We start from the raw sequence: 26,274 nt of genomic DNA, 5'->3' as shown, positions 1-26,274 counted from the left end.
GAACAGTCCAAATAGCTGGCACCGAACACCCGAGTCGAGAGTGAGACCAGTGTGGCTAATTCAAGACACGACAAAGAAGCTCAGTTCTTGCCGTTTCTTTAGTGAATATAATAGTGTTAACGCCTTAAATACACGTGGTTAAGTTACATTAGCTGTGGAGATATGGTAAATTCACAGTAAAACTAGATGAGTTCGTATTTTAAGTGTGAAAAGCAACTCGCCGGTGTCCTTAGGCTAGCTAACCATGAAGCCGACTTTAATAAGATTTTTAAAATGTTATATATATATATATATATATATATATATATATATATATATATATATATATATAAAAGTATAAATGCACTCAGTATTTTATATTGATTTCCTTGTAATATTATATAAATATATTTAAATTGGCTGAGGTACAAGCCTTAACGCTCACATCCCTCTTTCAAAGTTCTGTCAAGCTTTATTTATCTCCCTGAATTTCAAAACTCTTTAAACATGGTTTGTTATATTTTTATTACCAAATCTAGTGTAGATGACAAAAGTGCAGCTTAATATAAGAATATACTTTTAATTTAACAAGATAAATGCTAATTAACGTTAATCAAGCGAAGACGCGCAAAGGACTTTTGCTTTCTTTTTATTTTTTTTTCACACATTTTTGTGCCAACAGCAACACACAAATATTTTAACACGCTGATCTTTTCTTGTTTAATTCAGTGTTTTAAACATTAGCTTTACCCGGTACAATCGCTCACGGGTCGCATCCCAAATTGATCCCTGCTTCTCTTCAACGTACACTACACAGGATATAAACTAACGGCTTTAAACGTCATATCTAGTGCACTAGGAAGCTGTTTGGGATACAGCGACGGGGTTTTCCTTCCCTCTCAACCTCGCCCTTGGCTTGATTTGAAACGTTTAATACCTTTATTTATGTATTTGTCACTGTTCGTTATGTCCCTTTATACATTAAAAAAAAAAAAAAAAAAAAAAAAACTTTGCTGAAATAAAAATTAAACTTTTGAACCGAATTAAGATCTAATATCGACGAGCTAACGTTACACATCCGTGCTAGCTAGCAAAAATAGCGTGGCGCGAGATCGCGTCAAGAGACGAAAAAACACTTAAGTAGGTTAGCTCAGCTAACTATCTTCATGAAACTCTGACAAAAAAAAACTTTAGTAATGTATTAATAAATAATACATCAACGTGAGAATTACGTAATACAAGAAATATATCCTGTCACTAATCTAGTTCAGATGTTCAACAAAATGTGCATAAAAATGGATAACTCTGTGTTAATAAATTTTCACTGTTGCTAGCTAAATCTAGCTGTTATTAGCTAGCTGCTATCCAGTTTACAGGTATCATTGAGTCATTCAACTCTTTAAAGGTCTGTTAAATTTGAAAATGATAACTCTTTATTGTAGAGAATGTTTTATAGTTAAAATATACATCTTTATTTCTAGAAGTATGGGAGACTTGTTGAAATAACCTACTGTAGATACACACCTCTGCTTTATTTACAGATTATTATGAGCAGAAGTTGATCTGAACCCAGAGGATGCTAGAGTCATCAACAGAGTTCCCCCTTTCCCTGGATAACTTGTTCTTTGACAGACCAGTGGTTCATAAAGTGTGAGCGGACTGTTATATTTAAAGTGTCCCTGAAATCAAAATAGGTGTTTCACTTGCAGAAAAACAGTTTTTTATGACTCATCCAGTACTTGTGTTCGTCCAATTAAACACTGTCTGACACCTGGCTAAGTGATTGTATAAGCATGTGTATTGTTTGGTGTGAAATGACCGTGACAGTATCATATAAACAAGCAAAAAGATAGCCAGTACGTTAGTACTTTCGCTTGTCTGATTGGACAACAACGTCCAATCCTAAATGTAGATAAAGAGAACCCAATTAAACAAGCGAGACAAAAATGTTATACTTGGTCATTTATTTATTGAGGAAAATGATCCAATATTACATAAATAAATGACCAAATATAATATTGTTGTCGCATTTGTTTAATTGGGTTCTCTTTGTCTACTTTTATGACTTGTGTGAAAATCTGATGATGTTTTAGGTCGTATTTACAGTATGCAGATATATAGAAAATTCTAAAGGGTTCACAAACTTTTAAGCACCACTGTATGTGTTTAATTTGCAACGAGACAGTGGCGATTCTTAAGAGTGGTAATGTTAAGCGCCAAACATTTTGGAATTTTTATTTTTACTTTACATAGTTCTGTACTTGATGGGATTTACACCTGCTCGACCGTCCTACCGTGTAGACCTTCATCTCAGTGGAAAATTGGTAACTGGACCACAGACATTTAGATTCGAGGACCCCTGGTTTAGAAAGCATATGCCCTGCCCTCGGGGCGTGTCTTGCTAAGCTCATTAGCATGTAACATGGTTCGTTGGTGTGTTTTTGGCTGTGTACACAATTCCCTTTTCCAACTGTCGGGTTGGGTGGGGTTTTGGCGTATATATCTCGAATGATATTGGCTGCAATGGAAATCAGTCAAGCACTTCAACATGCCATCACTCTGACTTCCAAAAGAAAATACTACGGTCTACGTACGGAATCGGATCACAATTTTTTATAGGGAATTTCAGGCTTCATGCTGTCAGCTGATGTATCCGTAATAGGTTTTTTTTGGTTCTAGAGCTCTGTAGATCTTAGATCAGCTCTAAATCTTTTTATTGAAGGGAATTTTTTTGCATTTGATCTTCTGTTTGTTCATAATCGTACAGGAAACCATTATGTCAGGAGAAGAGCCTGTGGAAGCTGGATGCCGCACCCGAAATTTCAGCAATCCCAGCAACTCAGGAGCTCCAGAAAGAGGCAGAAAGCCTGGCTTCTACAGGTCAGTGTAGTCACGTCAGTGTCATCATCATAGTTCAGGTCTAAAGATGTTCGGCTTTAGATAGCACAAGGTTAATACTTACCAGGCTAGCGCTATGCAAACTGTATGCTCAAAAAAAATTTTTTGTAATATTTTTTTTCTCTAAATTGCATGGTGCCAACCTGAAATAAATTTTTGTTGTTTTAATTTAAGTATTGGTTATTGTGTTAATTAACCTCACCCGTTCCTTATTAATTAAGCTTACTCTCAGAAGACAAAGAAGTTTTTGACGCCTTTACGAAGACCCGGCGTCAGCGTAGGACGGTGTGTTCAAAGTCTGACAGACGAAGCAGAAGCCCAGCAGGTGTTTGAAGTGTGGAAGCCTGAAGTATCTGTGTCTGGATTCCATCCCACTGTCAGTAGGCATCCGGGCTGCCCTGCCGCGTCGCAGAATTCGGGAGAAATTGGACATTTTCATCCCACTGGTGCTAAACTCACAACCCGGTAAACATTTTAACAGTATAACAGCTTACATAAATGTCACCCAGATCGTTACACGTTACATCTTACGGTAACTAGAGTTCGAGCGATAGTGGATTTTACAGATAACGATAACTAAGTTGGTGGTACGTACCTGCCGATAACCGATTAATCAACCCATAGTTTTTAAAACTGATGCTGAATGAAAACATAACACTCAAAGAAAAATATCGTTGAACTTTATTACAAAAATAAACAGTACTGACTGTACTGTGAAAATGTAATGTACTTTTTTTTAAATGAAATAAATATATACATATTAATATACATTACCAGTCAAAAGTTTAGACACACTCATTCTTTATTTTTTTTCCCACATTTAGGATAATAATAAAGTCATCAAAACTCTGGAGTAACACAAATTGAATTATGGGAATTGTGTTGCGATAAAAAAAAAATCAGAAATAAATCTAAATAATTTAGTATTTTGGCATCTTCAAAGTAGACTCCCTTTTTGCCTAGAATTTCCAGAAATGTATTCTTGGCATTTTCTCGACGGATTTCTTGAGGAATTTCCCTGAGATACATTTTAAACAATATAAAAGGAGTTCACACCTACGCTGGACACTTATCGGCTGCTTTTCGGAATATTTCTCTTCGAGTCGTCTGTTTAAAATATATATATTTTTGTAAATAAAATGTTCGTTTTCTAATTAAAGAAATGAATACGTCGGCACGATTATATTTTTGTCTACGACAGCAATTTCAAACATTTAATCCTACACCTTCAGATCAAATGGTTTGATCTTCCTTATGTGCTGTCTTTCTTTCTGTGTATCACGGTTATTTTGCTATACCAAATTATTTTTGGTCAAATAGCCATTATCCAAAAACATTGTGTGGTGAAGTTACAGTAAAATACTGCGTCACGTGTTGGTGTAATGAAGCATAGTTAGAATTAACACTCTGAAATTGATTCATTTCCTATAACCGCACATCCTGAAGTGTTTTATTCCTTCCATGTTCCTCTTTCCAACCCTACAGGTTATTTAAACTGCCCGTGAGGAAGCTCGACAGCGTTTCCATTCCAGCAACGAACCATCGCTGTGTCAGTTCGGTCGCTACGGCGACGGAGCATCCACACCTGCCTCACGCCGTGGCTGCTTCCTGTAGCCCTTTCGGAGAGTTCAGCCAGACAGAGGGATGCAGCAGTCCACAACAAAACTACTCTGTTTGTCACCCTCTCACTCCCAAGCCTGTTCAGATACAAGGTGATATGGACTCAACATGCACAGAGGGTCTAATCAAGATTAAAAACCAACCAACGCTGCTGAGTCTGATACACACACACACACACACACACACCATGTCAGTGTCACTGCTGTGCTGAGAGTGGACCACCACCCAGATAATATTTGCTCAGAGCAACAGATGGACTAAGAAGTTATCTAGATTTTGTGTGGAAGGGATGAAATAGCCAAACGTTAGTGGACAAATCTTAATGAAATCTAGCCCACCAAGTAAGTAAACACTACAGTGTGTTGCACAGTCCCATGTTTTGGAGGCCCAGAACCTTAAGTGACTAATTGGCTTAAAAACAGAGGATGCTAATGAAAAAAATATATAGTGAGCTAAAAAGCTAAATTAGCGTGGTGTGGCTTTCTGTCCTTGCATCACACGTGAATGAGACCATTCTATTCTTTACTACAAGGCATCGTCAACTCAGTGTATCTTAATAGACAGACAGACAGATAGATAGGTAGGTAGGTAGATAGATAGATAGATAGATAGATAGATAGATAGATAGAAAAAACATGAAAGATAGATAGACAAAGAATGAGGATAGATAGACAGATAGATAGAAAAATGGAGGACAGATGGATAGATTTTCTGTCCTTGCGTCACATGGTACACAGAGATCATTCTAGTCTGCAAACAGACTAAGTTCCCTACAAGTTAATAAACCTGCATCCTAATGACGTGAACAAATCTTTTTTTCCCCCACATGATTTAAGGCACATCCGGACCAGGGATCCTCCGTCCCGTGTCTGAAATCCGTATCCTTTACTGAATAGCCCGATGAGTAAGCCGTGTTAAACGCCTCCTGGTTGGTGAAGGTTCCCTTAGTGATATTTGCACAGCTGTTAAATTCAGGAGCGTCTTCAGCGAGTTCCCGTACTTCAACTATGTGCAGTCTAAAGCGTTGGATGATGTCAGTATCATTCATTCCTTTCTCTTGTATTATGTTTACGGATAATACACGGCTTATTATTTTTTAGAACTGATTACTGCTGTGTTTCAGGTTCTTTACAGCAGCAGGAACTTTGTTGCGTGCGCTCCCACCGGCTCGGGGAAAACGGTGCTGTTTGAGTTGGCTATCATTCGAATCTTAATGGAGACAACGGAACCTTGGCATGATGTCAAGGCCGTCTACAGTGGGTCACAACATGTTCAAAAAATGTATGTATTTATTGTATTTATACAAAAGCAAGCATCTGTCTTTCTTCTTTCCCCCTCAGTGGCGCCCATTAAGGCTCTTTGCAGTCAGCGATATGAAAACTGGAAGCAGAAATTCGGGCCACTGGGACTGAACTGCAAAGAGCTGACAGGAGACACCGAGATCGACGACTATTTTGAAATCCAGGATGCCCATCTCATCATGACAACACCAGTAATTTAATGCTTATGAGTTTTATTTCCAAAAAAAAAACCCTGACAGAGTGCGCTTCATTAACACTACATGGTTGTTCTGTGAAGGAAAAGTGGGACAGTATGACGAGGAAGTGGAGAGATAACGCTTTACTGCACTCGGTCCAGCTCTTTCTGATCGACGAGGTCTGCAGCGTTTACATTTGACCACTGTAGTCATTGCGGTAACATTGGCAGGGATTCAGAGTTTTAATCCCTCTCCGTGATTTCGCGATGTGTTGTAGATCCATGTGGTGAAAGATGTGACCCGAGGAGCGACTCTGGAGGTCATGGTCAGCAGAATGAAGACCATGCAGTCGTACCGCATGGCTGAAGATCCACACTCTAAGACCTGCATGAGATTTGTAGCAGTCTCAGCCACCATCCCAAACCTACAGGATGTACGCAGGGTCAACATTGGAAGGGTGGAGGGATGGATGGATGGATGGATGGATGGGTGGATGGATGGATGAAGACAAAGATGAACTATAGATAGACAAACAGACTGAAATAAAAAGATGTATGAATGAATAGATAGATAGATAGATAGATAGACAAAGATTTAAGAGATAGATAGATCGATAGAGAGAAGAGTAATAAAATGACACAGATAGATAGACAGATAGATAGATAGATAAAGATTTAATATGGATGGATAAACAGACAGATATACAAAGATGGATGGACAAACTGAGCAAAAGACAAAAATAGACAAACTGACTGATGGCTGGATCAATGGATTGAAGGAAGTATTGACAGATAGACAAAGATGGATGTACAGACAGATAGAGAGCTAGACCTATAGATAGATAGATAGATAGATAGATAGATAGATAGATAGATATGCATCCATGGTTAAGAGGTAGGTTGAAGGATGGGTAGACAAACAGACCGATGGATAGATAGATGGATGTTAAAGATGGATGAAAGATCAATGTCAGGTTAGACAAGCAGAACGATAAATGGATGAATAGAAATATATAGATAGATAGATGGATGAATGGACAGGCAAAGAGACTGACAGACAAACAGATAGATAAATAAATGATAATATATAATACAATCCAATACGCTTAAATAAATTGTGTGAACTTGATTTTTATTTTTTTTTTTAAACTCCAGCAAATCATAAAGCAAAGAATATTTCTAAACTGTATTGTTTTTTTTGTTTTTTTTTAAACATGTAGCATAGCAAGCTGACTGCGGTGCACATATACTGTGTGCTGTAAAGTAGATTAAATGATGGTTTATTAATGAGCGTGGTAGTAACGATGGACTGATGGCGCAGATATCCGAGTGGCTGTCGGACGAATCGGGTCCAGCCACGTGTCTGAAGATGGACGAGAGCCACAGGCCAGTGAAACTGAGGAAAGTGGTGTTGGGATTTCCGTGTGCAAACAACCAGAACGAATTCAAATTCGACCTCTCTCTCAACTACAAGATGGCCAGCATCATTCAGACCTACTCCGACCAGAAACCCACGCTGGTGGTGAGAGAAATCAAATCTTCCATTATCACTTTATTGTTTCCACACATTACCCACTGTAGCACTGACACTGGAGACTCCTTACAGAAAACATTCTGTAAGTCCATATCGACGGTTACTCAAGTCCCTGTCAATGTGCCGTGGAATGTTACTATAGAAACGAAAACATATCAGAACGTGTATTAATATACTATAAACCTGTGATTCGAAGCCACTGTTATATAATATTAATCACGTTCTTCTGACCAATCAGAATCCAGAATTTAACAGCGCTGAGGTGTGAATTTTAATTTTTTTTACATGTGTGCCTCAAAGTTTTGTTCCACGAGGAAAGGAGTTCAACAGTCTGCTGCTGTGCTCGCCAAGGACACCAGATTCATTATGAGTATTGATCACAGACAGAGGTGCCTTTAATTTCTCACACGTTCTTTCTTACATATCATTTTATATAGATCCGTAGTCAGTATAATCACTTTATTCCCTCACAGGCTGATGAAATATGCCAACTCTATTCTCGATACCAAACTCAGAGGTATGTATTTGTAATGCATTCCTTGACATTTGCAAAAAGATAGACATCTGTGTTTGTGTGTGTGTTCTGTGCACTAATGCAAATTTTCTTTCACATCTGCCCTTGTTAAGATCTAATAATGTGTGGCGTGGGGTACCACCACGCTGGTGTCAGTGTGTCGGACAGGAAACTGGTCGAAGACGCGTTTACGGTCGGCGACTTGCCTGTCCTCTGTGAGTGCAGCTTTCACTTAACCACAGTGTTTTCTTTCCCTGCTCCAGATATATAGGTGCCTCTCAAAAAATTTTAGTATCATGGAAAAGTTCATTTTCTCCCATAATTTAATTTAAAAAGTGGAACTTTCATATATTCTAGATTCATTACACACAAAGTGAAAGATTTCAAGCCCTTTTTTTTTTTTTTTAAGCTCAATGATTATGGCTTACAGCTAACGGAAATCAAAAATCCAGTATCTCAAAATATCAGAAGAAAGAATTTGTAATACAGAAATGTCGACCTGAGAAGACTCTAATCAGCTAATTAACTCAAAACACATGCGAAGGTTTCCTGAGCCTTTAATCTCTCAGTCTGATTCAGTACACAACCACAATCATAGGGAAGATGAAAGCAAATGTTGCATTTCATTTGGAAATCAAGGTTCCAGAGTCTGGAGGAAGAGTGAAGAGGATCAGAATAAAAGTTGCTTGAAGTTCAGTGTGAAGTTTGCACTGTCAGTGATGATTTGAGGTGCCATGTCATCTGCTGGTGTTGGTCCACTGTATTTTCTGAAGTCGAGAGTCGATGCAGCGTCTACCAGGAGATTTTAGAGTACTTCATGTTTCCATCTGCTGACGAGCTCCACTTTTTGAATTAAATTACGGGAAAAATGTACTTTTCCATGATATTCAAATGTTTTGAGCTGCCGTACATTTATACGCACTTATAAAGTAGATGACATCGTCTACCACAGCACTTATAAATTATCAATTCTGATTGGTTAGAACTTGTTAATTAATTTTTAAAAAACCCCAGCAGCTCAGACTTATTAATGTGCTCGTTCGAATACGTTATCGTTTCCACGGTAACGGCTCGTTCACAGGGATGGCCTAGCATGGTGGACGCTCCTTATAAACTGATTTTATTTTAAAAATGCGTGTAACGGTTGATACGGTGAAGTTTCCTGTAAGGAGACTTTATTTAACATTCGTGGACGGAGTCTCCAGCGTCAGAAGTAAAGCTGCTGTAAGTAAGCTTTACGCGAGACCGTGTATTAACTTGTATGTGGAATGCAACTATAAACAGATAAAAATTGTCATTCTTTAATTAATAACAAAATACAAATCGCTGTCAACTCGCTGTGGTGTAAAAGCAATAAAACACTTTAGAGGAAATGAATCAACTTCAGAGGGGTAAGAGTGACTCCACTTCATTCATCACACCACCCCGAAGTTAATTAGTTTCCTATAACAGCGTGGTTCATAGTGTTTTATTTCTTACGTATTTAATAAAATGTGTATCTAATATCTTTATTTATTTGTATACTGTCTAAATAAATGTTTCTCAGTCACTACCAGCACTTTGGCGATGGGTGTAAACCTGCCAGCTCACCTGGTGGTGATCAAATCCACCATGCACTACGTGGGCGGAGCGTGTGAGGAGTACAGCGAAGCCGACATGTTGCAGATGATTGGTAGAGCGGGCAGACCACAGGTCCTGAGCCTAACATCACATTACGTTATGTTACGTACTTGGCTTCATACTAGCTTTGTTTTTTTTTCATAGTTATTGTAATTGTTTATAGCAGTTGTTGGTTAATAATTCACAAACTTTTAAAGTGTATATTTAGAAATAGTAATAATAATAATCTGATTACTCTGGGACACAATACTAGTGCTTATAACCTTTCATCCTAATTGTTGTTGTTGTTTTTATTATTTTAGTTTGACACATCAGCCACTGCTGTGATCATGACTCGATCTCAGACTAGAGACAAGTACCTGCAGTTAGTGAGTGGTTCAGAGACCATAGAGAGCAGGTACGGCCGCACTTGGACCATCTGTTTTCTATACCGTGTAATAAACGGCTTGACGTGGTGGTTCTACTTCTATCCGTGATCATTAGATAAGGAGAAAAAAAGCCACAGAAGATGCAACTTGCCTGCTGTGGATGGTCTAAAGAAAAAAAAAACGTTTCTATGAAAGATTCAGCTTTTCTCCAGTGTGTAATCTGACACGGATCCACACAGAATAATCTATAATAGTAAAGTGGGAGGGAACATTAATAAAATTTTGGTGGAAGCAGTTTTTAATTAAATTAAATTGTAATTAAAGTATCACATGTTCTCAATAAAAAAAAAAAAAAAACATGTTCCTGGAAGAACCCAGAATGTGTTAGTGTGTTATAGAACATACCTAAACAAACAGCATCTTGAAGACCAAGGAGCGATTAAAATAATTCCAGGACAAAGTTCTAATAAAATTTTCAAAAGTTCCCCAAAGTTTGAACCTCCTGCAGAGCGACCTCACATCCGTTATTACTGTCGAGGGGAGGCTGTCCAACAAGAGTCAGGTGAGCGGGTTAGTCAGAGAAGCAAATGACACCATGCTTCACCACCATGCGTCACTGTAAGGTGGTGATCTCAAGGTGATGGGGGTAATCTTGGGTTTTTCTGACAAATATCTCACTATCCAGAAGAGCATGGGTTCCCTTTTGAGTCTCATCAAGAAATCCAGATTCGATTAATAGGCAAATAGGAAACACCCCAAGCCTTACATGCACTGGAACTTGTTACACTGTTTATATATATATATATATATATATATATATATATATATATATATATATATATATATATATATATATATATATATATATATATATATACACATACACACACATATACACAATCACATGCTCACAGATTCTTCAAATAAATAATTTATTTGTTTTGTATTGATCTTAAATCCGTTATTGTCTTCTAACTGTCTTAAGCTTGCATACAAACCTGGTAGAGCATCTGAATGCCGAGATTGTCCTTTACACCATCTCTGACGTGAACATGGCTTTAGACTGGATTCGTTCCACGTTCCTCTACATCCGAGCTTTGAAGAATCCCAAACACTACGGTAATATGGGATGTTTCAAATTCCACATAGAAGTTACACTTAGCGTGTTGTGAATATAATCGTTCGAATGCATATTTCCAGGTTTTTCTCCTACTCTCGACAAATGTGGAATCGAAACCAAACTGCAAGGTGTGACTGACAAATCTCTCACCTTCTTGTCTCCAGTGATTAAAGATTGATGGACTTATTTACGGTTGGAATTTTGTGCCGTATTTTAGAGCTTTGTCTAAGAAACTTGAACGCACTGGCTTCGTATAATTTGATCACAATGGATGAGGACATAAACATCAAGACTACAGGTGAGGTATTGTTTTCAGGGTTGTGCTTCCTTCTTGGCCAGGATTGGCTTGTAGAACAGATTTGTTTGTCTACCTTGGGTAAATTAAGGTTAAATAATAAATAAAAAAATGAAAAATGAACGGAGTGGTTGATGGTTGAGTGTTGGGCCCCGTTTATCTGTTATAGCTGCTATAAATTCAACAAACGATGGTATATAATTAGTAAAACATTTAGATGTGCGTTGATGCAAATGACAAGATTACAACTCAGATTTTGTTTATCAGCAGCAATTTTAGATGCATTTTACTGATTTCACCAGACCACCAAATCGGACTGATGTAAACATTGCGGTCAAATCGCAGAACTTCACTGTCTGTAACGTTGTAGTGTTCAGTGGGGTTGAGGTCGGGGCTCTGTGCATGACACTCGAGTTCCAACACCTTCTTCCAACCTTCACACACCACGTCTTCATGGAGCTCGCACTTTTTGTGCACTTGGTGTCATGCTGGAACAAGTTTGATCCTCTTAGTTCCAGTGAAGGGAAACTGTAATTCTGCAGCGTAAGGGGCACATATGGGTGGGATGTTCACATGTTTACAAACGTTTGTACATTATAGGCAAAAGAACAATTTTGGTCAAAACCTCGACCATTCAGCAGCATTCGCTGGGTTTTCTCAAACTGACACATACTCTATATACAGTATTTATTAGATATTAGATAAATCAACGGTTTCTTAATTGTGCACAGAGAGTGGGAAGCTGATGGCTCGATATTGTGTTGCATTTGACACCATGAAGCAGTTTATGAAGGTGACCGGTACAGAAACCTTGTCTGAAATGGTGAGCTATTGGCCATTTTATTCTTCCCTAATCCAACATGTCAGGCAGTTATAGCATTTATTATATCAGGACTATATTATTGTATATAATCTTGCTTAAATCCCAGACCTGTCGTTTAATCTGTACTTGTGTCAGGTCGATATCATATCAAAGGTGAAGGAGTTCAGTGACGTCCAGCTAAGAGTCAGTGAGAAGAGAACCCTGAACATGCTAAACAAGGATAAGAACAGGGTCACTATCCGGTCAGCACAAATATTTCTATACCTTAATCTTAGAAATAATGCTTCTCGGACTCATTAAACAGAAACGAACTCTCTTGATCTGTTTTTTAGGTATCCGATGGAGGGAAAGATCAAAAGCAATGACATGAAAGTTAACTGGTATGATTCAGAAATCTCCATTTGTTTGAGAACAGCCTTTGCTGTTTATTCTATAAGGACGATATGACATTTGAATTACATTTATGATTTATAATTTTCACCGATCTGAAGGAATTCATTCCGGTTGCGGATTCCGAGCGAGCTGTTTATATGAGTCGGATTACATGTGAACGTTATGTGTAATCCGATCCAGTGGTATGCACATGCATGGAGTGAGGTTTAGTGTCCATGTTACCATAACAACCACAAACATGTGAGTCCAGTTGGCGTGTACATATTTTAAAAATCAAAAATTTCCATCACAATAAAAAGTCATCCAGGTATGATTATTAAACACAGCAAGAAGAAGTGTTTCAGCATGTCATATTTTCCAGAGTTTCACGACCATGGATGCTGTGCTTGTTGAAAATAACATAAAATGCACATTATTCATTGGTATATTTCCTCATCTTCTAATGTTACCACCATTAAAAGCCACTGTTGTAAACAATTGTTAACAAAATTCCCAATTCCAAAAAAGTTGGGACGCTGTGTAAAATGTAAATAAAAACAGAATGCAGTCATTTGCAAATCTCATAAAACCATATGTTATTCACAATAGAACATCAAATGTTTAAACTGAGGAAATGTAGCATTTTAAGGTAAAAATACGGTCATTTTGAATTTGATGGCCGCAACACGTCTCAAAAAATTTGGGACGGGGAAACAAAACTGGAAAAGTAAACGTTACAAAAAGAAACAGCTGGAGGTTATTTAGCAACCGGTCAGTAACATAATTGGGTATAAAAATTGGATCTTAGAGAGGTAGAGTCTCCAAACTTCTTTGAGACGAGTTGTGGCCATCAAATTCAAAATTACCTTATTTTTTTCTTAAAACAGTGCATTTACTCAGTTTAAACATGTGATGTGTTTTCTAAATTCTATTATGAATAACATATGGGTTTATGAGATTTGCAAATCATTGCATTCTGTTTTTATTTACATTTTACACAGCGTCCCAACTTTTTTGGAATTGGCGTTGTAGAAAATTCTGAAACTTTCACAAACTTTCAAGTGCCACTGTACATGCGGAGTAAACAGACGTCATGCAGCGAGGCTTCACTCGTCGAGCGAAACCCCGATGCGACAGAGTCTGTTATTGGTCGTTATAAACAAGTCGTTTCCAAGCTGATTCGTTCCGAGATGGATGACTTTGAGACGCGGCAGTCGTCTTACTTTTCTTGTGGAAATGATCATGAAAGTTTAATAGCGCCACCTGCAGTACTGGAGTACATCTGTGCTACAACCCGAACGAATCCACAGAGAGTATGTGAGCTTTTTTGTAAGTGAAAATGGCTTCATCTTTACGCAACCTTTGTAGACATCGTCTCTTCATTTAATAGTGCAAGTGCAGTTGTGCAATGAACTGATGTTTAATACCAATTAAATACTAATTTATTTCTGATGCCGTACATTTTGTTTTGTTTTATTTTTTTGTTGATTCCCTTCTCACCAGTTTGATTCAGGCTCAGCTGGGCTGCATCCCGATTCAGGAATTTGGACTCACGCAAGACACTGGGAAGATTTTCAGGAGTGGAATCAGACTTAGCAAATGTAACCTGCCCTTTGTTGAAACTGCAGTGTGATCATGTCTCTAGTGATTACTCTAATAATGCGTTTTAATTGCCTCACTCTGTCAATGTCGAATCGATCGGCCGCCGTGATCGAGTGTTTGAACCGTGTTGTGTTTTGTGTGCTCTGTGCCAGGCCTGGTGGAGTTTCTCACTCAACACTCCAAGAAGAATTTCTCAGCCCAACTCAACGCCGTGATTCTAGCCAAGTGCTTCAGAGCCAAGCTGTGGGAGGATTCGCCCTATGTGTCCAAACAACTGGACAGGATTGGTGAGATAATCTTATAAACACTTTAGAAAATAGAATTGTGGATGGATGGAGGAATCAGTAGATGGATCGATAGAAAGACAGAAAATTGGGGCATGGATAGTTATATAGATAGATAGATAAATAGGTGCATAAATAAGTGGATGGATGGATGACAGATGGAAGATGGATGGATGGATGGATGGACAGATAACAAAATAACCAAAGAATAACCAAGGATCTTCAAGGTCAACCAGTAACCTTCAACATCGCATAGTCACTTCATTTTTTCTAAAACTCTGTGAAAGATCCACACAAAAGATGGGCTCTAAAGACCTCCCAAAACAACTCCATGACAAAGTTGCAGATAGGTACACATCAGGTGAGGGATATAAAAAGCTTTCCTGGCTTAGAGGATACTACGGAATGCTGTTAAGTCCATTATTAAAAAGTGGAAATTGCATGACACCACCCACAGTCTGCCAAAACTTGGCCATTCATCAAAACTAGGTGAAAGAAGACACTTGGTCATGAGGCCACCAGGAACCAAATGGCAACTTTGAAAGACCTACAGGATTTTAGAGCCAACAGAGGAGCACATGTGCACCACACAACAATGTCAAAGTTAATGCACACATTTGGTCTGGATGAAAAGGTTGTGAGGAAGTATCCCATTTTCAGGGACTGGAGAACTTGTCATGATTGAAAGGAGGATGGATGGAAACAAGTTCAGGAAAATTCTGGAGAAAAACCTGATGGAATCTACAAAGCATCTGAAGACACCTGGGGGATCCTGCAACAAACTTGCAGATGAAACCAAATTAGAAATTTGACAGCATTCTGACTGTGAAGCATGGTGGTGGAAGCATATTGTTGTGGGGATGTTTCTCATCTGCAGGGACTGCAGTCATTATTGAGAGGAGGAGTACAGCGAAATTCTGGAGAAGAACCTGATGAAATCTGCAAAATGAAAATGGGTCAGAAATCCATATTCAAACAGGACAGTGACCCCAAGCATAAGGCCAAAGCTACCATGGAGTAGATGGCTAGGAACAAGATGTGTGTTCTGTAATGGTCTAGTCAAAGCCCTGACCTAAATCCAATTAAAGATCTATAGAATGACTTGAAGGGTGGATGGTTAAATGGATAGATTTAAAAAATGGAGAGATGGAGAACTAGATGGATGCATGAGTAGATAGAGAATTGTCTTGTTGGATGGATGGTGAAAATGTATGGACAGTATGCAAGTTGCTAGATGGTTATAGACGGTTGTTGGTGAATCAGATGAATCATGTGTCACTGAATTGGTGTGGGTTAAAAAGGAAGTGCTTCAGTTATGTGAGACAGACAGCTTAAATGCTTCAGACATACCTTTTGGAGTGAATTGGAATTACAAGGATGTGACATCGTAGATCACGTCTTGCAGTTAAATATTCAGTAAATATTTTGTGTTCTAGGGTTATCTTTGGCTAATGCAATGGTGAATGCAGGACTGACTTCATTCAGCAAAATTGAAGCCATCAATGCTCGAGAACTGGAGCTGGTACAGACTAACCATCACAGACCGTCACTAAGCTTCGCTAAACATCACTAAACATCATTAAACATATATATTGCTGTCTCCACATTATCTAACGTCTCAGTCCTCATAAACACATATCTAACGTCTCAGTCCTCATAAACGTATAAATGATCTGTTTTCATCTAGATCGTGAACCGACACCCTCCGTTTGGAAACCAGATTAAAGAAGCCGTCAGCAGACTCCCAAAATACGAAGTTAGTCTGGAACAGGTGACAGATATTTCTTTATAGTTTTAACGTCAACTCGTATAAGTGTACATTTCCAATGGATTGGGACAAATTTAATGATGGAGACATTTACACTAATTTTAATAATTTCTGTAGGGTTGTCTATCTCATTCCGAAATCATTTGATGAACAAAAATGATAAGATTTGTTTTATAAACTGCTATATTTATAAACACTGTATTGTCACAATAATGCTTTGGCAGTACTGTAACTGCCATAATAGTAACGGCAAAAAGCTCACTGAATTTAATTACCAGGATTAACAGACTTAGAGACCACACCCTTTTAGACAGGCCACGCCTCCTTTCCTGTTATTTGACACATGCAGATTCCACGCCTCCTTCACTTTGACTGACAGGTAAATGGGCCACACCTCCTTTACTGGAAGTGACACACACACACTGAGGCCACACTTGCTTTACTGGAATTGACACAAACACACACACTGAGGCCACACCTCCTTTACTTGAATTGACACACACACACTGAGGCCACAAGTTTTTTTACTGTAATTGACACACACACACACTAAGGCCACACCTCCTTTACTGAGATTGACAGGCACATAGCCTATCCCTCCATTACTGTGAATGATGCACACAGATACCATGCCCAATTTATTGTGGGTCACACCTTTAATTTATATGACTGATATGCACAAAAGCCATACCTCCATCATTAGAGCTTGCATACACCAAGGCCACACCTCCTTCATTAGAGCTTACAAACATAGAGACCATGACTCCTTCATTAGAGCTTACAAACACAGAGGCCACACCTCCTTAATTAGAGCTTACAAACACAGAGGCCACGCCTCCTTCATTAGAGCTTATAAACACAGAGGCCTCCTTCATAATGACAGACGGGCATAGAGGCCAAACCCAGTTTATTGTGAGTGACAGACACAGAGACCATGTCTACTGCATAGAGGCCACGATTGATGGAGACAAAGGCCACGCCTCCTCCTTCCTCAGACTGACAGGTGCAACGCATTAAAGAAGAATTGTTTGTTGTTTTTTTTGTTTTTTTTAAGCTTCCCCGTTACAGTGTCTCCACTGCAGAGATCGTTATCACAGTGAACTTGAAGAACTTTGAGGAGCGGATGGTGAAAAGGACTGCACCGGACTATCATTATATCACGCTCATAATCGGAGACTGTGACAACAACGTCGTCTTCCAGCAGAAGATCTCGTGAGAGGCATATTCCTTAATTTTTTTTTCTCTTAGAGGTCTTTTTAATATATAAATGTAATATAATAGAGACATTAATGTTTCAATGAGCAGAGACACTTTACTGCTGAAGTCTGGAAGCTGGTCGAGGAGGACCGAGGTAACGAGAACGCCTAGCGGAGATGAGATCAGCGTCAATTTAATCAGCTCTGAGTATGGTGTGTGTGTGGTTCAGCCGCTCTTCTACACATTTACACACCACTGATTAATCAGCTTTGTGGTGATGGATGTAATGTGTGTGTGTGTGTGTGTTGATGTCCAGTTGGTCTGGATATCCAACAGAAATTCAGTGCCTTCTACTCGGGAGCAAAGACGTTTAGAGCTGAATCGTACGGAGCAGAGAGTCCAGCGTTTATGAGAAACACGAGAGAAAGTCCACAGAGAAACACCAACACGGAGAAACCTCCCGCAGCACAAGCTACTGTGCAGAGAGATCGGTTCAAAACAGGCAATACACACATGTGATGATCTTATAGACACATATAGTCACGTTTCCTCATATACAACATGTGTAATATCTATATCAGAACACACTCAGCAGGCTGTTGCAGTTCAGATTTGAGCTGAGACTCGTGTCGCTTGTGTGAGACCTAATGAGTGTCACAAATCGAATAATTACATACTATTCTACAACCCCAATTCCAAAAAAGTTGGGACGCTATGTGAAATAAATAAATGTAAGCAAAAACAGTGCAATGATTTGCAAACCTTTATAATAAAACCCGTATGTTATTCACAATAGAACATGGAAAACATATCAAAAGTTTAAATCGAAGAAATGTACCGTTTTAAGGGAGGGGAAAAAAGTAACTTTGAATTCGACATGCCTCAACATGTCTCAAAAAAGTTGGGACGGGGTCAATGAAAGGCTGGAAAAGTAAAATCTGCAGTAATTTAGAAAAATTGCAAGCTCCTCAAACCGAATATTGTGGCATTTCCTTGATTTTCCGTTAATTTCTGCGATCGCAAAATTGGTAAATCCTGAATAAATTTCATACAATGGAATTCCAGTTCACCCAGCTGGAAAGGACATTTGTTTCTGTTATTAGTGGCAATCACATGGCAGTGACTCGGTCTTGTGAGCCAATAAGAATCAGTGAGGTGGGACTTTGGTTTCTTGTGGTTCTGTGGGGGGAAAAAAACTGGAGGAGCTCCTAATTATTACTTAGCACCACACCATACTTACACTCGACGTTATCAAATGTAGCATTTCTGTATCAACAGGCAGGTCGTTAATTAATAAACACACAGGTGTCGATGTGACACCTGTGGCCATTTAATATTTTCTTATTGCCCTCTGGTGGCCAGTTGAGGTACTGCAGTATGTTGTGTTTGTGTAGCATCGGTAGCATATTGCCATGTGTTCTAGTCTTCAATAAACTATTCAAAACTATTCTGTGCTCACTGCAGATCGTGCTCAAATCGATCCCAGCAAACGGCAGTGTAACCACTTTTGTAAAAACAAGCAGCTCTGTGGTCATGAATGCTGTGAGTATCAGAACAAGTGGATTTTTGTTTACTAAAATGAAATCCGGTTATCAATATTCCAGACCAATTGACCCCTCTCACTTCAGGCAAATTTGGTGTACAGAAAAGGCTCGTGAGTCAGGATCCCACATTCTCATCATATCTCCAAGATCTAAAGCTGAGGAACGATAAACTCATGGAGACCCCGGTCAAGCGCTTGAAGGTCAAAATGTCCTCATTACTATCATATATCTATAGTCTTTGTTTGAGTGAGTTGTAATATCTGGGAAGGCTGTTAAGTTCTCCAGTCAGGTCTAAAAGCCTGACTGCACCACCAATAACTATTAGTATTATTTCATAATTTATTCAACACTAATTAACATTTTGTTCAGTTAATCCTTATTATTTAATAATAATTTGAATGATGTTTTTTTCATTTGACAGTGCAGCTCCAGAATGATCTGGATCCTTGTTAAAGATATGTTTAAAAAATTTTTACCCATGCTTGTGAAAAAAAAAAAAAAAAGTTTCTTGACACCGTCCAAATATGGGCATTCTGGTCATTTGTACTTTGCCATTTACCAAAATAACACTCGATATTCTCCTTTAATATATATATATATATATATATATATATATATATATATATATATATATATATATATATATATACACACGCATAGTGAAAGTGTGTATTAATCAGAGAACTCAGTCCACAAACACATAGATGTCAGTTCTGGTTTTTTAAAAGATATATCATTAGTTTTAGTAAATTGCATGTTTTCCTACAGATGAGGATGAAAAGTGAGGCAGAGGCCATCAACATGCAGCAGTTCTCCTACACACCGAAAGAACCAGTGCCTGCTGCTACACGGTATCTGTGATTTAAAAATTCCTCCCTGAACGACTTATATATTAATCGTTATATCTCACACCTGATTTCCAGTGGAATCCAAGATTTATTTTATAGTGACATTCAGAGTTTTTTATTTAATTTCTTTCATACTTCTTTCATCGACATGTTGGTCTATTGGTTAATGGTTTCCTACATTACCCACAATGCCATTCGACTCCCTGCTGATAGTGTTCCCATGGGATTAATCCCACTCATCTGGGAATTCCTACTTTGGAACTCAGGATGGTTTCCTCAAGCCCGAGTTCAGTGAGTGACATCAAATCAACATGGCCGCTCACAGTAAGCAAAGTAGCACTGCTTACCTTTAAATGAGTTGTATTGGCTTTAGATAAGTCAAAATACAGGCATGATCACTGTTTAAATCTGAATCTTAAATAAATATCCACCACACATCACAGTTAGCTGGCTAGCTTGTTGCTAGCAGAATACAAACATGGAGGCGTCCATGTTTTACCCCCAGCTCAAATGCACGGAAGCCAAAAATGCATCGAATGCAGCATTAGTCCTCGCTTCATCTCTATCGAGCGAGGGCGATGCAGCAGCGCTTTAGTCCTTTAGTCTGTCCAGCTCTCTGACGTCCTCCTCTGTACAAAGCTTCAACTTTCATGCTAATATTGCCATCAACATCATCTCGTAGATCGATTACTAGCCAAGTTAGTTAGTTACAATTACATTTATATAGTGCTTTTCTGGACACTCAAATCATAGGATGAAGGGGATCTTCTCAACCACCACTGGTGTGTAGCATCCACCTGGATGATGCGATGGCAGCCATATTGTGCCAGAATGTCCACCACACACCAGCTATTAGTGGAGAGGAGAGAGTGATGTGGCTAATTCACAGATGGAGATTATTTGGGGGACAATGGGGGAATTTTGCCAGGACACCGGGTTATACTCTTTTATGAAAAGTGTCCTGGGATTTTTAATGACCACAGAGAGTCAGGACCTCGGTTTAACGTCTCATCCAAAAGACGCTGCTGATTTACCGTATAGGTGTCCCCCGTCACAGACCACAGGGTGAACATCCCCTGCTGGCCTCTCTAATACCACTTCCATAAGCAACCTTAGTTTTCCCCAGGAGGTCTCCCATGCAGGTACTGGCCGGGCTCAACCCTGCTCAGCTTCAATGAGAAACAAGCAGCTGCGTTACCTTCTGGGAATTTTGAGTCCAGTGTCTTCAACCTGTGTAAAGTTCTCCACACTGTTTCTTCGCTGGATTTCTCATTAATGTGATGCTGGAAAAGAAAAGCAGCTCTTGCTCTGACCTTGTGTTTGATATTGTTGAAAAAATTTTCCTTCTATTGAACACCACTGTAGCCGTGCCAGCAAAATATTTTAATATTGAACATTTTGTTGCTTGTTTTGATGGATTTTTCCCCCTGCAGGATTCAGAGATGTCTTGCTACACCTCAACAGCAGGCGTATGTTGTGTCATGTCATGATGGTAAGCATGTATGTTAAAAGACACAGTACGAACTCGAAGAGTGTTTCAAAGAGCGAGAAATAAAGCAAGAAGATGAGCTTTTTGTCCAGCATGTGGAGCTGTAACTCTAAAGCACTGACCCTGTAGTTTTACCTCAGACTCTTTGCATATGGTGTATAATTAGGGGTCATCCAGTGGTGGGCCTGCAAAGTATTTCAGCAGATTGAAGTGAGCACTTACAACATAGAACCTTTTGTACCAGACCACCCAAATTTTAGGTGAGCAAAAGTATAGGAACAGATAACTCTTGATGTAAATTAAAGTAAATAACACTTAATATTTGGCTGCATATCCCTTGCTCAATTGTACTCTTAAATTAGTTAAGATCTGGTGATTGACTTGACCAGTCTAAAACCATCCACTTTTCTCCCTGATGAAGTCCTTTGCTGCATGATGAAGTTCCTCCGGATTAATTTGGACGCGTTTCTCTGTAAACTGTCAGACAAAATGTTCCTGTAAACTTCTGAATTAATTCTGCTGATTCCATCATGAGTTCCATCATCAATAAAGATTAGTGAGAATGTTCCAGAAGTAGCCATTCAAGCCCAAGCCATGACACTACCTCCACCATGTTTCACAGATGAGCTTGTATGTTTTGGATCATGAGCAGATCCTTTCTTTCTCCTCACTTTGACCTTCCCATCTTGGTTCCAGAACTTTTTTGGATCATCACTGTATTTCTTTGTGAATTTCAATCTGGCTTTCTGATTCTTACCCCGATGAGTGGTTTGCATCTTGTGGTACGGCCTCGATATTTCTGCTTTCAAAGTCTTCTTCGAATGGTGGATTGTGAGAACTTTACCCCTGCCCTGTGGAGGTTGTTGGTGATGTCACTCACTGTTTTGGGGTTTTTCTTCACAATTTCTCACAATGTTTCTGCCATCAGCTGCTGTTGTTTTATTTGGCCGACTCATTCAGTGTCTGGTTGCTCAGTACACCAGTGGTTTCTTTCTTTATCAGGACGTTCCAGATTGTTCTATTGGCTATACCCAATGTTTGTACAATGCCTCTGATGGATTGTCTCTCTTTTCTCAGCATCAAAATGGCTTGCTTTTCTCCCATAGACAGCTCTCTAGTCTTTATGTCGGTTTATCCTTTTTAACAGCAAATGCAGTCTTTACAGGCGAAACCCAGGGCTCAAACCGAGAGTAGACATTCAGAGCTATCAATTCTTTAAACAATCAATTTAACAGGACACACCTGGGCAGCAAAAGTAAAGTAGAAAGAGATAAAGAAACAAGAGTTTGCTCTTAAGACTTTGTCAGTACCCTGTTGTTTGTTGCTCCACCATGATGCGCTGTTCATCCTAAACAATCTGCAGAGTACAACGAGAACACTGAAGATTTTTATTCTGAAATGGATGACGCAGTGGAGGAACAGGCCTTCCAGACTAACGCCAACACTACATTCCACAGTAAGTGTTTTGTTTTATTTATTATCGTTTATTGAAATTGCACATGTGTATCATTGTACTCATGAAGCATCACAAAAGTCTGGGAGAGAGAGAGAGCATTCAATGTAATGCTCGCTCAACCATTTAGCGATGATCCTTGATGATGGAAACTCAGCCAGATCAGTAAACATGACACGTTCGCAAACCAAAAGCTGACGAGCTAATCCATGCCCTTCATTCTAGATGCTTCCATGAGCAGAGAAGCTACAAACAGAGCGCTGAGCAGAATCCCTCCCGGTGAAGCCACAGCTCACATCTCACACGCAGACCTCAGCACCGACGGTGGCTTTTCATCCGACGTCCTCAACGTGAACTTTGACCTGGCGCTGGATGACTGGGACGATTTCAGTGACGATAACTTCATGACAGCTTGTGAGGATTTGTTCCATCAGGGGCGTGGCTCTGCTCAAACTACAGGTGCTTCGTTTTTATTGGATTTATTTCGTTTGAACAGATTTGTAATTAAAATATTGGTTAAAACACTAGGGCTGGCCGATATGACGATATCATCGGTATTGATGATCTCAGAGATCGTGAACTTTTTTTTAATCATTACAAACTTTTGTTGTCTTGTTTTCACATTTATATTTATTGTAGTTTTGGCCCTTTTACTGAAAGATCATGAGTTTTAAATACCAGAAATAACTGAGTACATTCACCATTATTAGCCATTTAAGAGTAAAGGTTCAAGCAAACAAACAAACAAACAATAAATAAATAAATAAATAAATCTGGTCAATTAATAAAATAATAGCATGATGTGTGGGGATTATGGCTGAGCAGTTTGAGGATATAATATCGATGTTGTGATCAATTATGTCGGAATACACCTTTCTGATATAATAATAATAATAATAATAATAATACAAAGGAAAAAAGAAGAAAACATTTGACTTATGCTGCACTTTTCATCCGAGACAAATCTCAAAGTACTACAAAGTGAAAACAAGATAAGACAAGCTTTAAAAATATTTGGTAGGTGTAAAATTACACTAAAATGCAGAAATTATACTAAGATACTAAAATTTACTGATACAGTAAGTCATAAAATATGAAAGTTAAACCACGAAGAGAAGTAAACCATTTTAAAAAGAGATGATTTAAAATTTCTCTTAAAAAACGTATCGTGGTATCGTTTTATAATATTTTCATTCATTTCTTTTTAGGAAATGTTCAAGTTTTGTACTGATTTGAATCTTTAAATTGTTAAATGTTAGAATTTACAGATTTGTAAAAAAAAAAAATTCAGTGTTAATTTATGTATTTGTATATAAATAAAGAAGTTTTTTGTTTTGTTTAGTTTTTTCACAATTATGCTTCGCAATCCTAAATCATCATACATATTGTGTATTGTAGAAATTGTAGAGTATTGTGATATGATATTTTTTGTCATATTGCACACTTCTAGTTTGGATTGTGTCGTTAAATAAAGTACAAATTCTACCAGTGACTTTTGTTACTTTTTTTATATAAGTTTTTTTTAGTCAGCGTTGTACTAATGATACTTGCACTTTTTTGTAATATATTGCGGAAACAAATACGTACTGTATCGTCATATCACCCGCAAATGGAAACTGGAAAATGGCATGTTCGAAAGAAAAGGTTTTTGTTTTGTGTGTTTAGATTTCGGTCTGATTTCAGGTCCTCCTGTCTGTGTGGAAGCTAAACCAGGATCACTGAGACCTCAGACACCGTCAAGGTCAGATTTAACACGTTTATTTGTACCGTATTGTGTTTAGTTTTTAAGAATGAATCATATTTTCATTTTTATTTTCAGAGTCGGAGTTGCAGCTCTGCCGCCGCAAAATACCACAAAAATGACTTTTAAGGTACACTTTAGTACTGATATAACACACCTCAGCTTATTAACACACTATTCAGTTACTGCTAGCAATTTAAAATAAATAAAGTTTGCATCTGCGTATTGTGTGACCTTGCTAGCTCATGTCCTTGGTTAGATTGTGACCCGTTATTGAGCATTAATTACCTAAAGAATAAAATTCTTCTTAATCAGTAATCTCCCATCAAAGCGCTGAGACGTTGCTCCGCCTCTAAACAGCCTCTGATCTTTGATGACATCACGGTGCACTTGCGTTTTACCTTATTCCCGCTCGAATATGACATTTCGCTCACAAATGTCACGCATTTATTATACTTTTTATATTTCACAGAAAAGCTGGATTGTGATTGGTCAGAAGAGGAGATGTTGATTAATTTTCTATAACAGCAGCTCTGACAGTAGTGCAGCTAGGTTATCGTTTCTATAGTAACAGCCCATTTACGTGAAGTGTTCTATAAGGAGAAACAGGTTGAACGTTATTTAACGTGTATGGAAGCAGTCTCCAGTGTCAGCACTTTGTAACAGTCAGGGGTAAAGCTGTAACTTTAAGTTTTCAGGACAGAGGGGTTTACGACCGATGTTCAGCAGCAGTAAAGTGTAACAGTTGGGAAATCGGTGCAGTGTAAAAGGAATAAAACGCTGTAAGAGGAAAATAATCAGTTTTGTTGTGCTTACAGTAACTTCACATCCTCATCCCTCACACATTTCATGTCTTTGAAAATACAAACGTGACTAAAGCTATTACAAATTGTCTTTATTTACCTGACAGAGAGCGTGTCCGGATTTTTCCGTCACATCAGTGAAGCAGCCGCTCGCGAAACAGAGCGAAAATATCTCACGAATGAATTTCTTTACAAAGAGAGATTCAGCGTTCGAGGAGCACAAAAGCACCGGGAGGTATTTAATAAAACTTTACCACTCTGTCACTCATTCAGTATTGATGTTGAACATATTGGTTTGTTTATTTATTGTTATCATTTTCGTAAATATCCGTTTTGTGCAGGAGTCAGACGGACGAGGACCGAGAGGTCGACATGTTCCTCGGTATATTTGATGGAATTTTCTGAAATAATTTTTTTTTTATGAATGAACGAATTAATTAATTCTTTAAAATGTTCTATATTATTCTATAAAAGTATACAGTATTTACATAATGAAAAAATTTTTTTTTCATGAATTTGTTCATTCAAAATGTTACGTAAGTTCTTCACATCTGAAATGAGTCATGTTGTAAAGTTTATAGCCTCCTGTTAAAATTCATTCCTTTATTTATCTAGCAAAATTTACGCTAGATGTGATGAGGTTACGACTGTGCACACCGTGGATAAAAATAAACAAACAAACAAATAAATAAAATGTCTTATTTGCAATATAACGCGAATTTCACTGGATGAATTTGAACATTTTACGTTGTTATTATATTAAGTAATTTAATTTAAATATACCGTAATATTTTGTAGTTTAAAAAAAAATGAAATGTTCATAAATTGCATGTTTTTAAAAGTAATAAAAGTAACAAAAGAAATAAATTCAGCAGGGATGAGAAGAAATCTATGAATGAAATGAAATGTGAAAAATCAGGTGTCTT

General features: G+C 38.2%; 1 protein-coding gene across 2 annotated transcripts; it reads left to right on the top strand.

Moving 5' to 3' along the window:
* The first annotated feature begins 5 nt into the window (after positions 1-5).
* On the top strand, positions 6-26,181 carry hfm1 (helicase for meiosis 1). 2 transcript variants are annotated; one of them, XM_017491276.3, is made up of 40 exons: positions 6-165; positions 1,521-1,629; positions 2,747-2,859; positions 3,099-3,342; positions 4,363-4,589; positions 5,334-5,375; positions 5,460-5,530; positions 5,621-5,753; positions 5,838-5,989; positions 6,076-6,153; positions 6,252-6,407; positions 7,295-7,495; positions 7,808-7,896; positions 7,981-8,024; positions 8,135-8,236; positions 9,568-9,713; positions 9,944-10,038; positions 10,995-11,128; positions 11,210-11,257; positions 11,347-11,427; positions 12,156-12,247; positions 12,383-12,489; positions 12,580-12,627; positions 14,123-14,220; positions 14,374-14,508; positions 15,942-16,027; positions 16,193-16,276; positions 17,328-17,485; positions 17,579-17,682; positions 17,787-17,972; positions 18,935-19,012; positions 19,099-19,214; positions 19,783-19,865; positions 21,296-21,354; positions 22,715-22,807; positions 23,030-23,263; positions 24,488-24,545; positions 24,624-24,675; positions 25,456-25,583; positions 25,690-26,181. In XM_017491276.3, the coding sequence occupies exons 2-40, from the start codon at positions 1,556-1,558 to the stop codon at positions 25,751-25,753; spliced, it is 4,293 nt and encodes a 1,430-aa protein (XP_017346765.1). In that variant the 5' UTR covers positions 6-165; positions 1,521-1,555; the 3' UTR covers positions 25,754-26,181. The 2 variants fall into 2 exon arrangements, with proteins under 2 accessions (XP_017346765.1, XP_017346766.1); XM_017491277.3 differs by lacking the exon at positions 6-165 and adding an exon at positions 990-1,384.
* Positions 26,182-26,274: the final 93 nt, after the last annotated feature.

Source organism: Ictalurus punctatus, chromosome 17 (assembly GCF_001660625.3).
Source record: "Ictalurus punctatus breed USDA103 chromosome 17, Coco_2.0, whole genome shotgun sequence".
Taxonomy (NCBI): Eukaryota; Metazoa; Chordata; class Actinopteri; order Siluriformes; family Ictaluridae; genus Ictalurus; species Ictalurus punctatus.
Note: the sequence above shows the minus strand (reverse complement) of the source record. Positions and strands in the feature narration are given on the sequence as shown.

What these genes read in the sequence shown, in the direction of transcription:
- hfm1 (XM_017491276.3), top strand. Translation starts at nt 1,556, where the DNA reads ATGCTAGAGTCATCAACAGAGTTCCCCCTTTCCCTGGATAACTTGTTC. An exon ending in CAAACAACTGGACAGGATTG is followed by an intron (nt 14,509 to 15,941) that starts GTGAGATAATCT and finishes TTTGTGTTCTAG; the next exon opens with GGTTATCTTTGGCTAATGCA. An exon ending in ACGAAGTTAGTCTGGAACAG is followed by an intron (nt 16,277 to 17,327) that starts GTGACAGATATT and finishes GTTTTTTTTAAG; the next exon opens with CTTCCCCGTTACAGTGTCTC.